This window comes from Salmo trutta, chromosome 1 (assembly GCF_901001165.1).
Source record: "Salmo trutta chromosome 1, fSalTru1.1, whole genome shotgun sequence".
In the NCBI taxonomy this organism is placed as follows: Eukaryota; Metazoa; Chordata; class Actinopteri; order Salmoniformes; family Salmonidae; genus Salmo; species Salmo trutta.
The window spans coordinates 7,226,602-7,251,038 of NC_042957.1; the positions used below are offsets into that span (position 1 = coordinate 7,226,602).

The window sequence follows — 24,437 nt, forward strand, 5'->3', positions numbered from 1 at the left end:
CCTGTAAACTACCACTCACTAGTCCTGTAAACTACCACTCACTAGTCCTGTAAACTACCACTCACTAGTCCTGTAAACTACCACTCACTAGTCCTGTAAACTACCACTCACTAGTCCTGGAAACTACCACTCACTAGTCCTGGATTGGGTTCATTGATTAGGGCACACCGTTACAAAACAAATGTTTCTTATTGGACAAGTTCAGATAGTACCTCCACAGGGGTGTATTCATTAGTCCGAAACGAAAAGTCGATTAATCCAAACGGAAAACAGGTTTCTATTGGACAAATTTGGGTAGATCCCCTCCCGGTTGAGTTCTGTTTGGTTCCTACTAACCTGTTGTCCTGTGCTTCCCTCCAGGCCCCGAGCCACCCTGTCTACAACATCTGTCCAGAGAAGGTGGCCCAGGCCATCCAACACTTCCACCAGCTGTCCGTCCCCGTGCCTGCACAGAAAGAGGGGTCCTCGGCCTAGCCATTTACCGAATGGAGAGTATGGGCATGTCTACGCGAGTGTTACAGGAGATGGACCTAAGCAAGGCGCTGTGCAGAATCACTAAACTGCAGCACGGCACAGACCGATTCCCTCCAACTCGTTTAATACATCTTGGAGGAGGAAACCATTGATACGGGGTCAGATATTTTTCCATTCTGCTAATGATTCAGGGTAGGGTAACTCTGATCCTAGATCTAAGGGAACTGTATGGTGAGTGGTACTGTGCCGTATGCTTGCTAAAGAGTGGGGCTGCACCTGTTTGTAGGGATCCAACAGACTGATCGCTGGTCTACAGCAGACAAAGGACTGTGAGAAATGTCAGAATTAGGGCTGTCCAAATAAAGGCCTGAGTAAAAATATTTGGAATCTTATGTGGCTGTGAGTTACTGTCTTTAGAAGTGTATAGTGTAACTAACACACCTTGCTGTCCAGACAAAGCAAATGAACAGAAAAACAAAATGTTCACTACCAGTGGAGAACGTTTGTGGACGACCTATGCGCTCCTCAATGAGTAAAGGGGTTTATACCAAGTAAATCATACTAGCTCCAGCCAGAACTGTGTATTTAGATGTATGGCTCTGACTCCACTCATTTCCTTTAAGAGAAAGTCAAAGGGTTAGCTGTGACACATAAGCAGTTCTTTTCGGTCTTCAACCCTGACGGCCAGTTTGTCATCAAACGGCTCACAAAACAGAATTCCAGTCTTGTAAAACATGACTGTTTACCAGCGAGGGGAAACCAGTTGTACAATATAAAAGGAGTTATATATGCCTCCGTTCGTCAGACACCAAACACCTAACTAACTAACTACCTGGCTACATCAGAACTACTTGGCTACCAATCAGAACTACCTGGCTACCAATCAGAAATCATCTAGGTGGACTGTCAGAACACAACACAGGAACATGTAGCTCTGTTTGTATTGGATAGGTTAACATTTAATAGTTTTTCCCTTTTATCTTTAACGTGGAACTGACAGCATTTAGCCACATTAAATCTTATAAAATATGTTCATATACACCCCCTAGAAGAATATGACACATTTTCTGACAAGTGAGCACTTAGATACGGTAATTTTCACGTCGTCATAAATTTATGTTGAGTAAGGCATTTCTGAAAATTCTATAGCAATATAGTGGAAAAGTGGCCGTGCGTTTGGACAATTAAGACACTATAGTAAATAAACCCACCCCCCCAACTCTCACTTACCTTACCTGCTAGTAGTCCCCCTATAGACGTTCTTACCCCCTGACGGATTGTACTCTGCCCCCCCACGGCCGTGCTGCTGCTCCCCCACGGCCGTGCTGCTGCTCCCCCACGGCCGTGCTGCTGCTCCCCCACGGCCGTGCTGCTGCTCCCCCACGGCCGTGCTGCTGCCCCCCCACGGCCGTGCTGCTGCCCCCCCACGGCCGTGCTGCTGCTCCCCCACGGCCATTCCCCACCCCCTTTAGTCTTTACTCTTAATCTGAAAGCCTCTTAAACTTTTTCAGCTAGTTGGCCATCAAATTTGCACTGATAAACGATGGGGAATAGTAGGATGCTAGTGCCTGCCAATGCATGCTGGTCCCAACCCACGTTTTGACAACTGAATGGGAACTTGCCTGCCCGCCCATTTGATCGATGCCAAATACATTTGATTGACAACTAAGAGAAATGCTAACTGGATAAGTCGTTCAAAGTTTAGTATAGTTAGCAAAGTGATTCACATTTCTTGCTAGCTAACCGAATGACACGGGAAGCATCTCCAGCTGTAGCCTACGGAAAAACGACATGACATACTCCCAGCAGCTAGCTAGCTAACGTTAGGCTCTGTGTTTTTAATCTGCTAAATAAATAGCTAGCTACATAAATAGATACACTAGCCCAGGGTGTCAAACTCAATCAGCGCACAGACCATATTGGAAAAAACAACAAATTCTCAGCCCAGACATAGCCAATTTGTCTTTACAGAAAACCGTGCAACTGCGACCCAAACTGGCCATTGTTTTATTTGAAAAAATAAGGCCCTTTATAATGTCCACAAGTATACTGAACAAAAATATTATTCGCAAATGGAAGAAACACAAAAGAACTGTCAATCTCCCTCGGCCTGGGGCTCCATGCAAGATCTCACCTTGTGGGGTTGCAATGATTATGGGAACGGTGAGGAATCAGCCCAGAACTACACGGGAGTTTCTTGTCAATGATCTCAAGGCAGCTGGGACCATAGTCACCAAGAAAACAATTGGTAACACACTACGCCGTGAAGGACTGAAATCCTGCAGCGCCCGCAAGGTCCCCCTGCTCAAGAAAGCACATATACATGCCCGTCTGAAGTTTGCCAATGAACATCTGAATGATTCAGAGGACAACTGGTGAAAGTGTTGTGGTCAGATGAGGCCAAAATGGAGCTCTTTGGCATCAACTCAACTCGCCGTGTTTGGAGGAGGAATGCTGCCTATGACCCCAAGAACACCATCTCCACCGTCAAACATGGAGGTGGAAACATTATGCTTTGGGGGTGTTTTTCTGCTAAGGGGTCAGGACAACTTCACCGCATCAAAGGGACGATGGACGGGGCCATGTACCGTCAAATCTTGGGTGAGAACATCCTTCCCTCAGCCAGGGCATTGACAATGGGTCGTGGATGGGTATTCCAGCATGACAATGACCCAAAACACATGGCCAAGGCAACAAAGAAGTGGCTCAAGAAGAAGCACATTAAGGTCCTGGAGTGGCCTAGCCAGTCTCCAGACCTTAATCCCATAGAAAATCTGTGGAGGGAGCTGAAGGTTCGAGTTGCCAAACGTCAGCCTCGAAACCTTAATGACTTGGAGAAGATCTGCAAAGAGAAGTGGGACAAAATCCCTCCTGAGATGTGTGCAAACCTGGTGGCCAACTACAAGAAACGTCTGACCTCTGTGATTGCCAACAAGGGTTTTGCCACCAAGTACTAAGTCATGTTTTGCAGAGGGGTCAAATACTTATTTCCCTCATTAAAATGCAAATCAATTTATAACATTTTTGACATGCGCTTTTCTGGATTTTTTTGGTGTTATTCTGTCTCTCACTGTTCAAATAAACCTACCATTAAAATTATACTGATAATTTCCTTGTAAGTGGGCAAACGTACAAAATCAGCAGGGGATCAAATACTTCCCCCCCCCCACTGTAGCTAGGACTGTGGCATGTGTCTGTACACTTTCCCTCCGCTGTGAACCGAACACACGAAAGCAGCGCAATTGGTGTTGAATTCACCAATCCGAGCGCATCAGGCTATACTTTCATAAAGTTGTCGACTCATTTATACTCCCTTGTGTCCCCTATTTGGCCCACAGGCCTTGTTTGACATGTGCACTAGCGTATTAGCTAGCCACGTCATGACTGACTTGTGATCATTGCCCTTCCCAGCCTTAGTTAGGTCGTCCGTTTTCTTAAATATTGAATCATTTAAACGGAAACGGTGCATCCCGAATGGGTTGTGGCAGGACACAATATACCAGGCCAGCTGTGATTTGCAATATGTTCTGGACTACAAAGAAAAGGTATTGGTGAATTATATTAATTATGCATTAAACTGGATCCATCTTCTGCCAACAATGCGTTACTGTACGTTACGTCATGGAATTTTGAGTCAAATATAACCTATTTTTCAAACCTCTAAAGTTGACGTTGACTATGGACTGTCCGTTTCATATCGGCAAAGTAGTTAAAACACAAAACTGAATGTCATCACAAATTTAACAAAATAAAAGACATTTCTCTTCAGATAAACTCCATAAATGCTTGGATATATTGTCCACTTCACTGAGGGGATGCAACAAAATACAGAATTAACAACCAACACTTTTTTAAAGGATAAAATAGTTTTATTTATAGTCTCATAGTAAAGGTAGGCCTCAACTTGCAAGACAATTCTTGGCAGTATGTACAACATACTTGTAATTTCCATGGAATGGAATCAAAGATCTATCTAGTATACACTAATCATACCCTAAAAGGGAAGAAAAAAATGGGGAAAGAAATGAAAAAAAAAAAAAAACATTTCCTAGACACGCAAAATGCTTTTTTTTTTGTTGAGTCAGCGACATTTAAGATTTTACTGTGTAATTCACAACACATTGACTTAATTTTCTTCTCATATTGAAAAAAAAATGGAGACTACCTTTTGATAATCCATATCTATTTCATACTTTGAAGGAAAACTACAAGTGACAAATTGGTGTTTTCCAATGATTTGTGAAAATACAAAATGCATAACGTTTTTTAGAGAACTTGAAAACATCCAATCAATAACCATTTTTTTTATTTTTTTTTTATCAAGATTCCTAACTTTTGCTCTGCCACCTAAATTCATTCACTAGTTCAAGCTAAAGGACGAAATACGATACAAGTTTTGGAATCTTTTTTCATAACATCAATTATTTTCCACAAAGGGGATGATATTTAATTTCTAACAAACGTGTCAAAATGGAAAAGATCTGCAATCCTGTTGGCCTGAGGTGTGTTTAACTTTTACATCAAAGTACTTTTTTTTGTGGAAAAAAAGTACAAATGTTTTGAAGGTATGCTTCTCCAACCGACAGGGCGACTCTTCGAAGCGTGTGTATAAATTCTAAAACAGGTTCTTATCAAGATAAATTGATGAAATAAACAAAAGTATTACATGTTCTCAGTGCTTGGAGTACGCCTCCCTCTCTTCTCTCTGTAGTTTTCAGCTGAGAGAAGAGAGTACATAGTAGAGGGTACAAAAGCATTGAGTCCTTTAGGTAGTGAAGCTGCCTCATGTTGGGTTTTGGATAGTTGCTGAGAGATACCAATGCTGTGAAGTCAGAAAGGGAGAGAAGGACAGAAAAGGAAGAAAGGAACCGACAGGGAAAAACAGAAGCTTTACACGTCCTATTCTAAAATCAGTCTACTTTTCTTCCTCCCAGCTGGCTTCCCTCCCTCCCTCCCCAGGGGATGGCGTGATGAAAGGACGTCAGGATAGACAGATCGGCAGGGATGGATGGAGTCTCCACTCTCCAGTGAGAGCACATTCAGCGATATGCAGGGAGGGCGGGAAGGAGGAGAAGAAGGTAGTGGGAATTAGAGGAGCAGTACCGACTACTGGACCAGTAACTGTGCATGCAGTACCCCTCCACGCCAGGCGTGGTGCTGTGGGCTAGCCTGTCGCTCTAGCTGGCCTCCACTCGGAGCTTCTTCCTGGGGGCGGGGGGTTCCTCTGGCTCCGACTCGGAGCTGGAGTCAGAGCCTCCGTCGAAAGCGGACACAGCGCTGCCTTTAGGGTTGGTGTACAGGCTGCTGTCTGAAGAACTGTAGCTGGCCTGGAGTTGGGTTGAACCCTTCACCTTCTCCAGGGCACGCACTGCAGGGGAGAGACAACAGAAAGAGGGAGGAGGAGAGGGATGGAGAAAGAAGGAAAATAGACAAAAGAAAAGGAAAGAGGATGGAGGAGAGAGAGCGAGGGAAGGGGGAATACAGAAAGGGGGTGGGGGAAATGAAGAGGTCAACATTTGGCCCATAAGCAGACAAACAAACAAGCTACAGAAAGAGATGGTCCGTAGGTACGATAGGTTTTCCATCATACTACAGGCAGATGGTCCGTAGGTACGGTAGATTCTCCATCATACTACAGGTAGATGGTCCGTAGGTACGGTAGATTCTCCATCATACTACAGGCAGATGGTCCGTAGGTACGGTAGATTCTCCATCATACTACAGGCAGATGGTCCGTAGGTACGGTAGATTCTCCATCATACTACAGGCAGATGGTCCGTAGGTACGGTAGATTCTCCATCATACTACAGGCAGATGGTCAGTAGGTACGGTAGATTCTCCATCATACTACAGGCAGATGGTCAGTAGGTACGGTAGATTCTCCATCATACTACAGGCAGATGGTCCGTAGGTACGGTAGATTCTCCATCATACTACAGGCAGATGGTCCGTAGGTACGGTAGATTCTCCATCATACTACAGGTAGAGATGGTCCGTAGGTACGGTAGATTCTCCATCATACTACAGGCAGATGGTCCGTAGGTACGGTAGATTCTCCATCATACTACAGGCAGATGGTCCGTAGGTACGGTAGATTCTCCATCATACTACAGGCAGATGGTCCGTAGGTACGGTAGATTCTCCATCATACTACAGGCAGATGGTCCGTAGGTACGGTAGATTCTCCATCATACTCACCTTGCTGCTCCAGCAGAGCGTTCTGCCTCTTCAGGTCGTCGATGTCCTGCTGGTGTGTGTGGTTCTTCCTCCTCATGTACTGGATGTAGTCCGTGGCTTTGTCTAGGATCTGAGCTCGGGACGCCTGTTTGATAGATTGCTGTTGGAAACAAAAAGGAAAAACTCATTTGACACAAGGCAAGGGTTGCAGTGACATCACTGACTAACCCCTCCCACATAGCTACTGTAATACTACTACTGTAATACTACTACTGTAAACACTAACCTGGTTAAACCAGACTGAGTTCAGAGACCCGTTATATAATTCTATGGCTTCTGGTACAGTGTTGTCTGTTTTAACCGAGCCACACTACCAAACCCTCCCCCCCCGGGGCCACGCTACCAAACCCTCCCCCCCCCCCCCCGGGGCCACGCTACCAAACCCCCCCCCCCCCCCCCCGGGGCCACGCTACCAAACCCTCCCCCCCCCGGGGCCACACTACCAAACCCTCCCCCCCCCGGGGCCACGCTACCAAACCCTCCCCCCCCCGGGCCACGCTACCAAACCCTCCCCCCCCGGGGCCACGCTACCAAACCCTCCCCCCCCGGGGCCACGCTACCAAACCCTCCCCCCCCGGGGCCACTATAATGCAGTCCAACAACCAGAGTCTACGCAGTGAATGAAGCTGCTAGGATGATGATAATGTGACATTTAAATCAATAAAACCTTCCTTTAACACTTCTGAAAAGGAGAGAACACTTTAAATCAGACTAAATCCAGAACTATGCAAATAATAAGCCTGGCTGAAACAAAACTCACGAATGTGAAGTTGAATGTAAGTCAAAAATGGTTTACATTTCCATAATTTGACCGTTTCTCTGTTTGACACACATTCGTTCGTATGTTTCTATGACGAACCAGGCTTCGAGAGGAGGGACAGAGACTGATCAAGTGCCTATGCAGATCAAAATAGATTTCCCTAATTTTAGTTTGTAAAGATGTAAGCCTGTCACATATGTAAGCCTATGTGACGAGCCCGACTTATAGAGCTGGGACACGAGAGACGGCATCAGCAGGGACACAGAGACGGCATCAGCAGGGACACAGAGACGGCATCAGCATGGAATATAGACTTGATCCAGCTTCTTATAGCACAGCAATGCAAAGGCTGTGTCCCAAATGGCAACCTATTCTCATAGTGAACTCATTTAGAGTTATGACCAGAGCACTAAGAAGTGCACTATATAGGGAGCCATTTGGGACAAAGCCTTGATCCAGCTTCTCCCAGTCAGTCAGAACCACACAAAGCCTTGATCCAGCTTCTCCCAGTCAGTCAGTCAGAACCACAAATCCTTGATCCAGCTTCTCCCAGTCAGAACCACACAAAGCCTTGATCCAGCTTCTCCCAGTCAGTCAGTCAGAACCACAAAGCCTTGATCCAGCTTCTCCCAGTCAGTCAGTCAGAACCACACAAAGCCTTGATCCAGCTTCTCCCAGTCAGTCAGAACCACACAAAGCCTTGATCCAGCTTCTCCCAGTCAGTCAGAACCACACAAAGCCTTGATCCAGCTTCTCCCAGTCAGTCAGAACCACACAAAGCCTTGATCCAGCTTCTCCCAGTCAGTCAGAACCACACAAAGCCATGATCCAGCTTCTCCCAGTCAGTCAGAACCACACAAAGCCATGATCCAGCTTCTCCCAGTCAGTCAGAACCACACAAAGCCATTACTCTCATTACAGCCCTAGCAATGATGAAGTCTACGAGAACACCAGACAACTCCACAAACCCACGAGCAACTTCCTGCTCACAGACATCAACCAAAGATGGTGGATAAATGATCTGGTCTTACTCGGGCCAAGTACCATTGGAAATAAATGGTCACAGTTCTAGTCTGCTTAAGGAGTGGTTCTCCCATAGGCACCAATGCAATAGCAGCTGGGTCTGGTCTGTTTAGTTCATTGACTGTATAATATGAACCAGATAACAGCTGGGTCTGGTCTACTTAGTTCATTGACTGTAGAGGAACCAGATAACAGCTGGGTCTGGTCTGCTTAGTTCATTGACTGTAGAGGAACCAGATAACAGCTGGGTCTGGTCTACTTAGTTCATTGACTGTATAATATGAACCAGATAACAGCTGGGTCTGGTCTACTTAGTTCATTGACTGTAGAGGAACCAGATAACAGCTGGGTCTGGTCTGCTTAGTTCATTGACTGTAGAGGAACCAGATAACAGCTGGGTCTGGTCTACTTAGTTCATTGACTGTAGAGGAACCAGATAACAGCTGGGTCTGGTCTACTCAGTTCATTGACTGTAGAGGAACCAGATAACAGCTGGGTCTGGTCTGTTTAGTTCATTGACTGTATAATATGAACCAGATAACAGCTGGGTCTGGTCTACTTAGTTCATTGACTGTATAATATGAACCAGATAACAGCTGGGTCTGGTCTACTTAGTTCATTGACTGTATAATATGAACCAGATAACAGCTGGGTCTGGTCTGCTTAGTTCATTGACTGTAGCGGAACCAGATAACAGCTGGGTCTGGTCAGTTTAGTTCATTGACTGTAGAGGAACCAGATAACAGCTGGGTCTGGTCTACTTAGTTCATTGACTGTAGAGGAACCAGATAACAGCTGGGTCTGGTCTACTTAGTTCATTGACTGTATAATATGAACCAGATAACAGCTGGGTCTGGTCTGCTTAGTTCATTGACTGTATAATATGAACCAGATAACAGCTGGGTCTGGTCTACTTAGTTCATTGACTGTAGATGAACCAGATAATAGCTGGGTCTGGTCTGTTTAGTTCATTGACTGTATAATATGAACCAGATAACAGCTGGGTCTGGTCTGTTTAGTTCATTGACTGTATAATATGAACCAGATAACAGCTGGGTCTGGTCTGTTTAGTTCATTGACTGTAGAGGAACCAGATAACAGCTGGGTCTGGTCTACTTAGTTCATTGACTGTATAATATGAACCAGATAACAGCTGGGTCTGGTCTACTTAGTTCATTGACTGTATAATATGAACCAGATAACAGCTGGGTCTGGTCTGCTTAGTTCATTGACTGTAGAGGAACCAAATAACAGCTGGGTCTGGTCTGTTTAGTTCATTGACTGTATAATATGAACCAGATAACAGCTGGGTCTGGTCTACTTAGTTCATTGACTGTATAATATGAACCAGATAACAGCTGGGTCTGGTCTACTTAGTTCATTGACTGTATAATATGAACCAGATAACAGCTGGGTCTGGTCTGCTTAGTTCATTGACTGTAGCGGAACCAGATAACAGCTGGGTCTGGTCTGTTTAGTTCATTGACTGTAGAGGAACCAGATAACAGCTGGGTCTGGTCTACTTAGTTCATTGACTGTAGAGGAACCAGATAACAGCTGGGTCTGGTCTGCTTAGTTCATTGACTGTAGAGGAACCAGATAACAGCTGGGTCTGGTCTACTTAGTTCATTGACTGTATAATATGAACCAGATAACAGCTGGGTCTGGTCTACTTAGTTCATTGACTGTATAATATGAACCAGATAACAGCTGGGTCTGGTCTGCTTAGTTCATTGACTGTATAATATGAACCAGATAACAGCTGGGTCTGGTCTACTTAGTTCATTGACTGTAGAGGAACCAGATAACAGCTGGGTCTGGTCTGCTTAGTTCATTGACTGTAGAGGAACCAGATAACAGCTGGGTCTGGTCTACTTAGTTAATTGACTGTATAATATGAACCAGATAACAGCTGGGTCTGGTCTGCTTAGTTCATTGACTGTAGCGGAACCAGATAACAGCTGGGTCTGGTCTGTTTACTTCATTGACTGTAGAGGAACCAGATAACAGCTGGGTCTGGTCTGTTTAGTTCATTGACTGTAGAGGAACCAGATAACAGCCAGTGAGATGTCTCGCTTCATCTTCCGTCAAGGAATTCAACAAAAACAGAATTCAAAATCGGTCAAGGCTGAAATGATTGGCTCTTCACAGTTTGGAATCGATTTAAAATGTTGCACACCAACCTAACATCTCTGTACACTGAGGTCATCAGACAACATCTGCACTTCACCTTTAACGGTTCCCTTCTAACCCTCCCCCTCCTGTCCACCCTCCTCCTGAGTTAGGGATGACTGGACTGGGGGGTGCCTGACCATAGCCTGGGGTGTTGGGCGCACTCCGATGCCCTCAAAGTCAGAGATGTCAAAACAGGAAGCAGCTACAGATTTAGTCATAACTTCCTGCCGCTAGCCTGGGTCTCAGTGTGACTGTTTAGAACATATCTCTTCTCCTCTCCATCACTCCCCCTCTCCATCACTGCATCACTCCTCTCCGTTCCATGTCATAACTAGCTGTTAGTTTTGGTTAGGCTGAAGGAGGTAGCTAATTTTCTGTAGTATTATTTAAAATATTGATTACAGCAACACAAACCTACATACCTCAACATATAAGATATTATAACACATTGCAATTTCATTCACTTTGTTTACCCATATTGCATTTGAACAATCCTCAGAATGATAATTCCATGACACACAGAGAGCCATGCATTTAGAGAGTGGGGACATTGAGGTTTCTGCATTATGATGATTTACATGACACTAGAAAATAATGACAGCCATGTTAACACCCCATCAACATCACATGGCAGTCTTACGTCAGATAGCGCGACGATTCCGCCTGCACTGGTCCCTGTTGAGGGACGAGCGTCGCGTAGGAGTGACGCCACCTGATGTAAGACAATGCATTACATGAGGAATAGAATGCTCAGAATGAGAATTATGATGCATTTACATGACACTACAACATTCTATGGCAGCCATGTTAGAACCCCATTAACGTTACATGAGGAATATTTCAACAATGCTATGTAACGGAATGTCTAGAATTACAACACTCCAAATTCTAAAAAGGTGTCCCAACTCTAAATACATTGCTCTGAACGCACACAACAAAAACAAGCCTTCCCTCCCCAAAAGGATCCACTCTCCCTAAAAGCGGCGGGTTTTTACCTCTCTACCAACCTTTTCCCCTTGCAAGGCGGGCACCGAGTCCCGCAGGCTGTGAAAGCTGTCTTTGATGTGATCCCTACGCTTGCGCTCCAGTGCATTGTGGTGTGCTCGTTTGTCTGCCTGCAATGAGAGAAAGTCAAAGGGGGGGGGGGGGGGGGGGGGGGGGTGTCCAGGGAGGTTAGGACTAGAGGTCGACCGATTAATCGGAATGGCCGATTAATTAGGGCCGATTTCAAGTTTTTCATAACAAAATTGATAATCTGCATTTTTGGACACCGATTACGGCCGACTACATTGCACTCCACGAGGAGACTGCGTGGCAGGCTGACTACCTGTTACGTGAGGGCAGCAAGAAGCCATGGTAAGTTGCTAGCTAACATTAAACTTAACTTAATCACTAATTAACTACACATGGTTAATGATATTACTAGTTTAACTAGCTTGTCCTGCGTTGCATATAAATCGATGCGGTGCCTGTTAATTTATCATCGAATCACAGCCTACTTCTCCAAACGGGTGAGGATTTAACAAAAGCGCATTCGCGAAAAAAGCACTGTAGTTGCACCAATGTACCTATCCATAAACATCAATGCCTTTCTTTAAAATCAATACAAGTATATATTTTTAAACCTGCATATTTAGTTAATATTGCCTGCTAACATTAATTTATTAACTAGGAAAAATGTGTCACTTGCATTCTGTGCAAGCAGAGTCAGGGTATATGCAGCAGTTTGGGCCGCCTGGCTCGTGGCTAACTGTGCTAACTTTCTTCCTAACAAAGACCATAATTAATTTGCCAGAATTGTACATAATTATGACATAACATTGAAGGTTGTGCAATGTAACAGCAATATTTAGACTTAGGGATGCCACCCGTTCAATAAAATACAGAACGGTTTCGTATTTCCCTGAAAGAATAAAGGTTTTGTTTTCGAAATGATAGTTTCCGGATTTGACCATATTAATGACCTAAGGCTCGTATTTCTGTGTGTTATTATATTATAATTAAGTCTATGATTTGATAGAGCAGTCTGACTGAGCAATGCTAGGCACCAGCAGGCTCGTAAGCATTCATTCAAACAGCACTTTCCTGCATTTGCTAACAGCTCTTCGCAATGCTTCAATCACTGCGCTGTTCAAGCCTATCAACTCCCGAGATTACACTGGCAATACTATAGTGCCTATAAGAACATCCAATAGTCAAAGGTATATGAAATACAAATGGTATAGAGAGAAATAGTCCTATAATTCCTATAATAACTACAACCTAAAACTTCTTACCTGGGAATATTGAAGACTCATGTTAAAAGGAACCACCAGCTTTCATATGTTCTCATGTTCTGAGCAAGGAACTTAAACGTAAGCTTTTTTACATGGTACATATTGCACTTTTACTTTCTTCTCCAACACTTTGTTTTTGCATTATTTAAACCAAATTGAACATGTTTCATTATTTATTTGAGCCCAAATTGATTTTATTGATGTATTATATTAAGTTAAAATAAGTGTTCATTCAGTATTGTTGTAATTGTCATTATTTCACATGCATACAAATTCATGAAAAAAAAATATATATATATTAAAAAATAAATAAAATAATAAACATTTTGAAAAAAATGGCCGATTAATCAGTATCGGCTTTTTTTGGTCCTCCAATAATCGGTATCAGTGTTGAAAAATCATAAATCGGTCGACCTCTAGTTAGGACTGATAGGGGGACAGGATACACACCAAGTTTTAGCGACTAACTGCCCCCATGAATCCCTACCAGCACCAGAGTCGTGTGTGTGTGTGTGTGTGTGTGTGGCCCGTCCAAGACTGGGCAGCCAGTTAGTTGGTGAGGCAGCTAAGGAGTTGTTCACGGAGGAAACTGACTGCCACCATAGATCTAGAATATTCATTTATCATTATATTCTACATTTATTTCTATGGTTTTGTTTATTTCTACAACTGGTATAGTAACACTGGCACAGCCCCACCCCACTAGTGACTAGAACTGACCCCAGCGCAGCTGTGTTCTTCAGGGTTGACTAGAACTGACCCCAGCGCAGCTGTGTTCTTCAGGGTTGACTAGAACTGACCCCAGCGCAGCTGTGTTCTTCAGGGTTGACTAGAACTGACCCCAGCGCAGCTGTGTTCTTCAGGGTTGACTAGAACTGACCCCAGCGCAGCTGTGTTCTTCAGGGTTGACTAGAACTGACCCCAGCGCAGCTGTGTTCTTCAGGGTTGACTAGAACTGACCCCAGGGTGGAGAAAAACACTAAACCCATTCAGATGAGGTGAGGTGAGAGGGTGGGTGAGGGGTAAAGTGGTGACATCGTGTTTTAGTGTTACAGTTCCTAATTCGCCTACACCTGACAACTAGGACTAACAAATGATTAGGAGTTCTGTTCTGGGTTAGGGCTGGTATTTAACAACTTGAGGATTTATTATTTGGCACTGTATCATGGGGGATGCATCTATATAGATGAATTTACTGATGTTGGTGTGTTCTCATACAGTGAAATGAGTCTTCAGAATACCTGTTTTTGTTATGTACTGTAAAGGCCTATTGTATTTGTTACGGACCAATTCATAAATGTTTGTTACGGCCTAACAGGCATATTTTGTGGTTTAGGCGTATGGCTATATATAGCCTGTTGTTCTGAACACAAACCTCAATTATCCCTATGGTCTGCCGTCTACTGAGGATCACCTTTAGTCTCTATAGAATACACACAGAACAGACATCTTGTGGGGATCATCTACCTAACACACAGACACAGCCCTCCCTCAGCCACACCATACTGCTGCCAGGGCCTCATCTACCTAACACACAGACACAGCCCTCCCTCAGCCACACCATACTGCTGCCAGGGCCTCATCTACCTAACACACAGACACAGCCCTCCCTCAGCCACACCATACTGCTGCCAGGGCCTCATCTACCTAACACACAGCCCTCCCTCAGCCACGCCATACTGCTGCCAGGGCCTCATCTACCTAACACACAGACACAGCCCTCCCTCAGCCACACCATACTGCTGCCAGGGCCTCATCTACCTAACACACAGACACAGCCCTCCCTCAGCCACACCATACTGCTGCCAGGGCCTCATCTACCTAACACACAGACACAGCCCTCCCTCAGCCACGCAATACTGCTGCCAGGGCCTCATCTACCTAACACACAGCCCTCCCTCAGCCACACCATACTGCTGCCAGGGCCTCATCTACCTAACACACAGCCCTCCCTCAGCCACGCCATACTGCTGCCAGGGCCTCATCTACCTAACACACATAGTTAGTGTTCCAAATGCCTCTCTATTCCCCATGTAGTACACTACTTTTGACCAGGACCAATAGGGAATAGGGTGCTATTTGGGACAACCATAATTAGTCCATGTCTCTCTACACACTAGACTAAACAATAGAGGTTTGACAGGCTTCAGCCACCAAATAGATATACTGCACTGAGGGACTGTCAGGCCTGTCAAACCCGCTCCGTCAGGCCTGTCAAACCCGCTCCGTCAGGCCTGTCAAACCCGCTCCGTCAGGCCTCAATGTTGAACGTGCATAAAAGAAACCATTTCCTTCCACTGTAAAACACTCGTAGCCTTTTGATATTTACAAGATGCTAAATGACTAGGGCTAGGCCCAGAGCAGCCAGTCACCTGCAGCAAATGTGTTTCAGGCCAAGCAACAGTAGGTCCCAAAGGTCCTCGACTGTGACTCATAACCAATTATGTACTGTATATAAACCCTGGCTTGCTGATGCTGCGTATTGGCCAGTGAGAGGCTGGTCAAATTGGCACTCCCCAGAAGGAGCAATCCTCCATAGGAATGAATGGAATTCTACAGTAAGTCAATCAAGCAAGTCTCTCCTTATTATTGGTGTCCTTTAGTAGTGGTTTCTTTGCAGCAATTAGACCATGAATGCCTGATTAACACAGTCGCCTCTGAACAGTTGATGTTGAGATGTGTCTGTTACTTGAACTCTGAAGCATTTACTTGGACTGCATGTTCTGAGGTGCAGTTAAATGAATTTATCCTCTGCAGCAGAGGTAACTCTGGGTCTTCCTTTCCTGTGGCGGTCCTCATGAGAGCCAGTTTCATCATAGCGCTCGATGGTTTTTGCGACTGCACTTGATGAAACTTTAAAAGTTGACATTTTTTCAGATTAAGACATGAAGGTCAGTCAAAGTAATGGACTGTCGTTTTTCTTTGCTTATTTGAGCTGTTCTTGCCATAATATGGACTTGGTCTTTTACCAAATAGAATTAACTTCTGTATACTACCCCAACCTTGTCACAACACAACTGATTGGCTCAAGTTATTAGAGGAATGCATGAAGAGTCTGGGCCTAACCCTGGGGAAACAGCAGCTGTCCTCGGGTCTGGGCCTAACCCTGGGGATACAGCAGCTGTTTTAGGGTCTGGGCCTAACCCTGGGGAAACAGCAGCTGTCCTCGGGTCTGGGCCTAACCCTGGGGAAACAGCAGCTGTCCTAGGGTCTGGGCCTAACCCTGGGGAAACAGCAGCTGTCCTAGGGTCTGGGCCTAACCCTGGGGAAACAGCAGCTGTCCTAGGGTCTGGGCCTAACCCTGGGGATACAGCAGCTGTCCTAGGGTCTGGGACATGTAGTGAGGCTCTACAGCTGTGTTCACAACTAATTTACTGATGTCGGTTAGATTAATTTAATTCCATTTTGTTCATTTCTTTCATTCTGCGATATCAATGTGCAGTTTCTCTAGAGATAAAACAGATCAAGCCCAAACTGTGCGATGTAGCAGGAAGTTGTAGTTTTCAACAGGCCAATAGTCTACATAGTTTAGCGCAGAAAACAAGATAATTAACTACAATGCCCATAATCCATTGCGCGCCTACTTGGCCGGTCTGTGTGGGGGCAGATACGTAGAAAAGTGAGAATATGCGATCGAGAGGGATAGAGAAAAGTTGCTTGGCGAGTTCTCTCTACCTGAAACACATCTAAGTAAGGGATGGGCAAAACTGCCAGCCTATCGGATTGAGGCTGTTCTGAAGGCAAAATGGGTGGTGCAACTCAATATTAGGAAGGTGTTCTTAATGTTTTGTACACTCAGTGTATATCTAGGCTTATCTAACGACACAGTAGTGTCTTTGATGTCTATCGAGTAATTTCCAAATAAGAGGGAAGAGCATTGTGTCACCAGGCCTTCTGTGTCACCAGGCCTTCTGTGTCAAATAACATATGGGAACCTCCTTCCCCTTCACACAATGTGATTGAGATGCTTAATATCAAAGATGTTTACAGTCACGCCACACCCTTACTGTACCCATGTGACCTGTCATAAAGTGACATACTGTTTAATGATGTTGCTCGAAACCCCACGGATGTGGAGGAACCAAATGAAAGCTTGGCGACCCATTACTCTACTCAAAAGAACCAAGGCTACATCCGTAACTCAGCGTTCTTTCATTTTCATAACGGGGTCACCAAACGAAATATGGTAGAGGCTGTAAAAAAAAAAAAAAGTCATTCGGACAACAGAGTGGGATAACTTCACCATTTAACTTAGTCCAGATGAGTCCGTGGGATGTTCTTGTATCCACCACAGGATGCAATAGAATATCATTTCCCAACAGTGTAAGAGAGAATTTCAACTGTCGTACACAACCGTATAGACAAGCAAGCTGAAAGCTGGGTGGCTTCAAATGGGTGCAATAGCACACCAAGAGTGGAAGGCTTTCGGATAGAACATCCATGTCATTGATGGTTGATAAGTAAGTATGAACAAGGTTCCATGTGCTCACTTATCTGGGTTGAGAGAAAGTGCCATGTAACAGAAACGTAGCTCATAAAGACATGGGTCTTGTCCAACTTTCAGCAGCAGAGTCCAGGAACGCCCCTCTGGTGGAGTGTGCTGCCACGATGTCTAACCAGGCAAAGTGTACGCAGCTCACGACTCTCCTGTGAGGAGCGGTGAGGTGGGTGAAATACCGCTACGATTAAGGGCTGGTTAGCGTGTGATGAAAGCACCTTAGGTAAGAATGCTGGATATGGCCGAAGCAATGCCTTAGATCCATCTTCTGCTAAACTGAGGCATGAAGGATGGAACGCAATTCTTCAAACAGGCTTGGTATTGACAGAGCTCAAATAGCTCAAGTGAAGACAGGGCCTCAAATGGTGGGCTTATCAGTGATCACAGAACAACATCTAACTCCCATGAGGGTACGGGAGGAGCTTTAGGGGAGCCGTAGCCTGCTGGCACCTTTCATGAAATATGATACTGGAGGGTGTGTCCCTGGTTATGCAGCCGCAATCTGGTCAAGACCCATAGAGATGGCTGCCATAAACTTTCAATGTAGCTCGAGGTATTCCCTGCAGCCATAACCTCCTGGAGGAAAGTCAAAATATCAGGAATTGGGCAGAGAAGATAGCGATTCTGCATGGTCGACACACAACTTCCAGAACACATTCCACTTAGAAATACAGGGTTCACAAAGAAGAAGCCCTGGTTACCTGAATTGTATCAATTACCAAGGAGGGAAATGGCTGTTCTCTAAGACAACGGTAGCTTTTTGTTTCGGTGTATCTCAGAGTATGCGTCATTTGCCCTTTGGTATCGGCTTCGGATGCGTCGAGAGAAAGATACCGACCCGTCGTGCTTCGGGGTCGAGACTCCCGCTTAAATATGTATCAAGGTCCGGGCTCGAACTCCCGCCTACATGAAGTCATCTGAATGGCACAATCAAGCATGAACTGTCAGTCTCGACGTTGGTGGACTCGGTCGAGCGAGGACCGGAAGCATACAGCGTCGCTGAGCTCCGTGATCACAGCAAAACTACAAGCGAGGGAATGGTAAAGCTGGATCAAAGGGCTGGTGTGGCAGCCAAGCAGGGACTGGCATGACACCGCAGGTCAACAAGCAACAACAGGTATAACACACAAGGATAGAAATGCCCAACAAAAAGTTTGCTAATATGGTCAGGCACAATAACTTGAGTAGATTTGATAAAAATCAACTACTAACTGCACCAATTTGAGTCGTTGAAGAATCGTAATTCTGTAACAAAGTAATCCGAAAGAGATTAACAATAATCTCATAATGTAAAAAACAAAAACGTGGGAGTGAAGAAAATACAACGCCACACCGCATTTTATAGTGACAGGTCACATGGGTACAGCGTGACTATAAACATCTTTGATATTAAGCATCTCAAATCACACGTCATGAAGGGGAAGGAGGTTCCCATAGGTCGTTGAGCGACCAATTACGAAAACGGAAGAAAACCTCCAATTGTTGCTGAGTGGAGTAAGTGTACGAATCCCAAATGGCACACCGTTTCCTTTGTAGTGCACTACTTTTGACGAGGGCCCATAGGACTCTGGCTAAAAGTAGTGCACTATACAGGGAATAGGGTGCCATTTGGGACATATTAATAGTGAAGTAGACTAGAGTACAATATTATAGCAGAGTAACTGCCTTCCAACTAAGCCAGTGGCACCCTGCATTGTGCTGAAACTCTTCGGCACTATGTTGCATTGAGAGACAACAGGTCACTGACTACACTTCCAACATGTCATTCTGACACTCAGAATGACATGTTCCTACACAGCTAGATACTTCTGGTGCTGATACACACACAGTGTCCGTACACTAGGGCCTGTTATGAGAGGTCTCATCCCTATCAGTTCCACATTATAACCATGTTCCTCTGGACTAGGTGGGCCCAAGTGGAAGCTATTGTTTTATAGCAGCCAGTATGTCTGGGTTAACCATGTAAAAACTAAAAAGATATCTCAGATATGGGTCACTACATCTCACGTTCGAGATGCATTAGACAGATTTATATGAGGAATCGATTGGAATCTTCGACAACAAAGATTATTTTGTAGGTTGCTTGAAGGTGAGATGCGCAAAACACAGTCTAACTCTTCTCATAGTCCAATCCTCATCCAAATGGGTCATCCATTTGGATGATACATAATTGTTTTTGAATATCATATTGTAATTTGTACTATTTGAAGATTGAAAAATATGACATAAAAGCCCTGCCTAGATTATCAGTGTACACTACGTGTTGAGAACATTCTGCAGCTAAATGTTAAGTCCATGTGAATCAGTTTGATAAAGACGAATAGCTGACAGGGGAAAAACATTACGTGCGGTTATGCAAAAGTATGTCCTGCCACCAGCATGTGCGTTTTCTTCGCCGGTATGCAACGTGGCTGCGTCATTCATTCAGCCTGCCAGCAGCCCAGTAAGTACACAGTGACCTGTCCAATAAATATGGCACTAATCACTAGCTAGCTGAAACACACAGACAAGAATATAGATGTGAGCAGCAATGAATGGGGTTCAGAAGATGAAAGGACAAGATCAGTTGGACAACAAAAACAAGCACTATCTTCCTGTATGTTCAATCAGTGACAGCATTACCATGTTCATCTCGGAATACCACAAGGATGACGCAAGTGAAGTTTAATGCTGTAAGTTGGTAATCTTTGAATGCAGCAGGTAATTACTCTTAAAGTCTAAAGTCATTAACGTATTGAGTTTATACCCAGTCGGAGGTCAATATGACTAATGGTTTATGTTAAGATTAGTGAAATAGTTTCAGTGTTACTTTGAACAAAGCAGCTTATCATTATCATATTTATTAGAGGCTATATAGCAAATCTGCAGTCAATTTCACATAAGATTTTTTTACATTACTTTTTAGCATATGTGCTAACATGCATCTATAGGTACAGTGCGGCCATTAAAGACTGATGTAAGGTGTCTAAATACAAAAATCTGGAGTGAATCTGGCGTATGGTTCATGAGGAGAAGACTATCGCAGATCATCTTAGGGACGTCCACGATGACGATGACAAGCTTTAAGTTGATAGGCCACTATGGAGTGGATTTACAGTGGTTTAAATAGACATGTAAATATCAGCCATCTTTTGACCAATCCTTTGGGCTCAAACTAATTTAAGACATGTACCATGGGCCCATATTCAACATTTGGTGTCATTTGGACCTATGGTTCATGAGAAGATTTTTAAGTATGACACTTTTGTTTTTGAATATGTGCTAATATGCATCTACTGGTATAGTGTGGCCATGTTTGAATGCATCAGCGTTATCTTCTCAAACTCTCTAGGGACTATTGTGAATTTGGTGTTATTTGTATGTATAATTCATGAAACTACCTTTTTCAAAAAGGTATTCAAAAATGACCGAGACGGAGGAAAATCTATCCTGACAGACCTTATAGGTCCTCATGGTGAAATTTGTTGATGATGCGCCTCAAGGACATCATGGAACTGAAAACAATGGATACACTCTACAAGAGAGCCAAGGAAATGGTTAGGGATGTGAAGGGTCATCAAGTTATAGCAGTAAACTACCTCACCAAGCAAAGTGAGAAGAATAAGAGCACCATATTGAAGCTGCCCAGCAACACCCGTTGGGGTGGTGTCATCATGTTGGACAGTCTCCTGGAGGGGAAGGAGTCTCTCCAGGAAATGGCCATATCACAGACTGCTGAAATGGACAGCCCCATCAAGAGGATCCTCCTGGATGATGTATTTTGGGAGAGAGTGGTAAGCAGCCTGAAACTTCTGAAACCTATAGGACGGACTGAGAGAGACATTGCCATCCTGTCTGATGTTCAGACTCTGCTTGCAGATGTAAGAGAAGAAATCCGTACTGCCCTGCCCACTTCACTGTTACTCCATGCAGAGGAAACTGCAGTTCTGAAATACATCAAAAAGCATGAAGACTTCTGCCTGAAGCCCATACACGCCGCAGCGTACATGTTGGACCCTAAGTATGCTGGCAAGAGCATCCTATCTGGTGCAGAGATCAAGGCCTATGGTGTCATCACTACCGTGTCTCGCCTCCTTGGCCTGGATGAGGGCAAGGTTCTTGGCAGTCTGGCAAAGTACACTTCCAAGCAAGGGCTTTGGGATGGAGATGCAATATGGCAGTCGTGCAAACATATCTCATCAGCCACCTGGTGGAAGGGACATTGTAGATCTGAGGCTCTTTCCCCTGTTGCCTCCATCATCCTCCAAATCCCACCAACATCAGCCGTCTCAGAGCGCAACTGGTCCTTGTTTGGGAACACACACACACCAAAGCACACAACAGGCTGACCAATACAAAGGTTGAAAATTTGGTGGCCATTCGGGCAAATTTGAGGCTTTTTGAGCCTGACAACAAGCCATCCTCAACAAGGTTGGAAAGTGATAGTGAAGATGAGGCCTCAGAGTCTGATGTTCAAGAGGTGGACATTGAGAAGCCTGAGAGGAAGACAACCAAAGCTTTAGTTTCTAGACTATCATTTTACAGATATATTTACAGAATGATCCCCAGATGCGATGGATCATTGGGTATCATTCAATATTCCCTTTCTGTTGTTCAGTGAAATCATCATGTGTAGAGTTAACTCAATTACAGTTCAATTTGTAACTAAATTGTTTTTTTTATTTCTATTGGAAGGATTCAATCATTTGAAATTATGTCTACTTATGATAAGGTAAAAGGTTTATATTTCTGTCTCCATATGATATGGTAAATATATCCAAAGCAAAAATCCAATTACATTTAAATGGTATTAATATTAATGCGCATATATTCCCATTAATTCCCATATATTCTCATTAATTCCCATCTCTAAATATTCCCCAAAATGTGCAACCTTAGTAGTGAGTACGGCCCAGTACATCACTGGGACCGAGCTCCCTGCCATCCAGGTCCTCTATACCAGGCGGTGTCAGAGGAAGGCCCCAAAAAAATGGTCAAAGATTCCAGCCACCCAAGCCAGACTGTTCTCTCTGCTACCGCACATCAAGCTGTACAAGTGCAAAATCTGGAACCAACAGGACCCTAAACAGCTTCTACCCCCAAGCCGTAAGACTGCTGAAGAAGATTGTGTAACCATTTGATTAACTATTTAGCAAACTCTTGCACCGACACCCCAACACACACACCCATACTGACGCCATACACACTCACCACATACTCTGCTGCTACTGTCTTATCTATCCTGTTGCCTAGTCACTTTAACCCTACTTATATGAACATAGCTACCTCACTTACATAGTACATCGACTTGGTACTGGTACTCCCTGTATATAGCCATGTTATTGTTACACACTCTTTATTCCTTGTGTCACTATTTATACTTTGTGTTTTATCTTTAACTCTGCATTGTTGGGAGCAGTCTGGAAGTAAGCATTTCACTGTTAGTCTACACCGGTTGTTTAAGAAGCATGTGACAAATAAATACGATTGATTTCATTTTCACTCTGAACCCCTAAAAACAAACCTTTCCTTACTTGACGATGCAGTCATTTATTAACTAAACAGATACGGTTGTCACCAGCCAGCTAGTAAATTCCCATTTCAAAAGCATCGCATTTGCGATTTAAATTGCCACTTGATGATTAAAACAGATGACCTAGAAGTGTATTTGGCAAAAGCGCATCTGGTCATGAACAGTATTCTTAGGAGAAGCTGGTTAGTATTTTTTGTACCTATGCTTCGGCTTGCTGCCGTGTTTTTCAGGATTGGATTTATTCTAAATATAGCATCAATTCCGTGTCTTCAACTCCCCTTTAGCCGCGTGTGGGATGAACATACCCTTCAATACATGGATAAGATGATCTGTGCGAAAGCAAAAACATCGGCTTGATGGATATATCGCAGGCATCATGTAAAAGTAAAATCATAGTTGCCCACAGGACAAATTGCTAACTCCTGTCCAAACCCCCAGCTACTTCCTCGCATTCTGGCTACTACTTACATCCTCCGTGTGTGTAGTGTGCAATGGTATATTCGGGGGGGGGGAGTATGTGGCTAGGTTTGCATGCTAGTTAACAACAAGGTTGGTTGATTTATTCTCACTCACTAAATGCAGGAAACCCTTTTATTCCGCCACAGTATCCATTCCCAACATCACTTGCTAAGCTTACCGGGAATGGCCAATGTGTATCATCTAACGTTAGCTAGCAAAAGGAAACATTTTTTTGCCAGATATGATCACGGCATAATTTCAATACATTTGATAGAATTCCAATAATTTGGATATATTTAACATTACGCACCACATTGTGATATCTCGGTGAGTCTTCCTGTAAAAAGAAACAGAACAGAAAAGTACGATTGTAGCCACAATTCCATGTAGCGTGATCTAGCTAGTTAGCTAACTTAGTTAGCAATCAATTTTAACCCCATAATTGCAGCAAACCTAATGCAAAGAATATCTGTAGCTAGCTGGTAAGTGAACATAATCCATTTCTGAGTCAGCACTGCTAGTGTTTGCTACTAGCTGAGCTAGCTAACCTTTTATGAGCTGTTGATGTTCTTGTGGATAACGTTAGCTCACTACCAGTTACTGTACTAGCCAACTAGCTAGGTAGTTAGCAACTAGCTAGCAGCCACGGGTTCATCAATACTAGGCGTTTTAAATGGCTCGCTACCTAGTCAACAAGCTAGCAAAGTAACGAAATATACATTTACTCACGTCACTATCGACTTCGATATCATCGTTATCACTCATTCTTCGGTGAAATTGTGAATTTAAAATGAAAGGATAGCTCACAACATGAAGCAAACACCTAACGACAAGGAAAATGCACAGACAGACCACTCTCCCTACAGTCAAGAACGAAAGAAATAAGACTCAACGAACACTATTTACACGTGACTGCCTCAACACAGACAGCTACTGTTCCGCAATATGCCTGCAGGTGTATGGGATTTGTAGTTTTTATACGATAATAACCAATTACTCAAAACCATGAAGTGGCTTGTCTAT

The 24,437-nt window shown here is 44.0% G+C and overlaps 2 protein-coding genes and 1 long non-coding RNA gene across 7 annotated transcripts in view; 1 reads left to right on the top strand and 2 right to left on the bottom strand.

Moving 5' to 3' along the window:
- The window catches only part of fntb (farnesyltransferase, CAAX box, subunit beta), a 40,051-nt gene extending 39,190 nt beyond the window's left edge, over positions 1–861 (top strand). The window contains exon 12 of the mRNA XM_029702348.1: positions 361–861. Coding sequence (XP_029558208.1) covers positions 361–474 — 114 coding nt within the window. The 3' untranslated portion in view covers positions 475–861. The remainder of the gene's footprint in view (positions 1–360) is intronic.
- A 3,460-nt stretch (positions 862–4,321) lies between these two features.
- LOC115155633 (protein max) lies at positions 4,322–24,309 on the bottom strand. Of its 5 annotated transcripts, none has more exons than XM_029702578.1 (6): positions 24,144–24,307; positions 23,725–23,751; positions 11,677–11,784; positions 11,310–11,381; positions 6,673–6,811; positions 4,322–5,842 (listed from the first exon to the last, which is right to left on the bottom strand). In XM_029702578.1, the coding sequence occupies exons 1-6, from the start codon at positions 24,177–24,179 to the stop codon at positions 5,652–5,654; spliced, it is 573 nt and encodes a 190-aa protein (XP_029558438.1). In that variant the 5' UTR covers positions 24,180–24,307; the 3' UTR covers positions 4,322–5,651. The 5 variants fall into 5 exon arrangements, with proteins under 5 accessions (XP_029558438.1, XP_029558348.1, XP_029558594.1 ...); XM_029702488.1 differs by having other exon boundaries at positions 11,665–11,784; positions 24,144–24,306; XM_029702734.1 differs by lacking the exon at positions 11,310–11,381 and having other exon boundaries at positions 11,665–11,784; positions 24,144–24,308.
- On the bottom strand, positions 13,580–15,595 carry LOC115155882 (uncharacterized). Its single transcript, XR_003868165.1, has 2 exons — positions 14,473–15,595; positions 13,580–14,412 (listed from the first exon to the last, which is right to left on the bottom strand). It is a non-coding gene; the product is annotated as an uncharacterized LOC115155882 (long non-coding RNA).
- Positions 24,310–24,437: the final 128 nt, after the last annotated feature.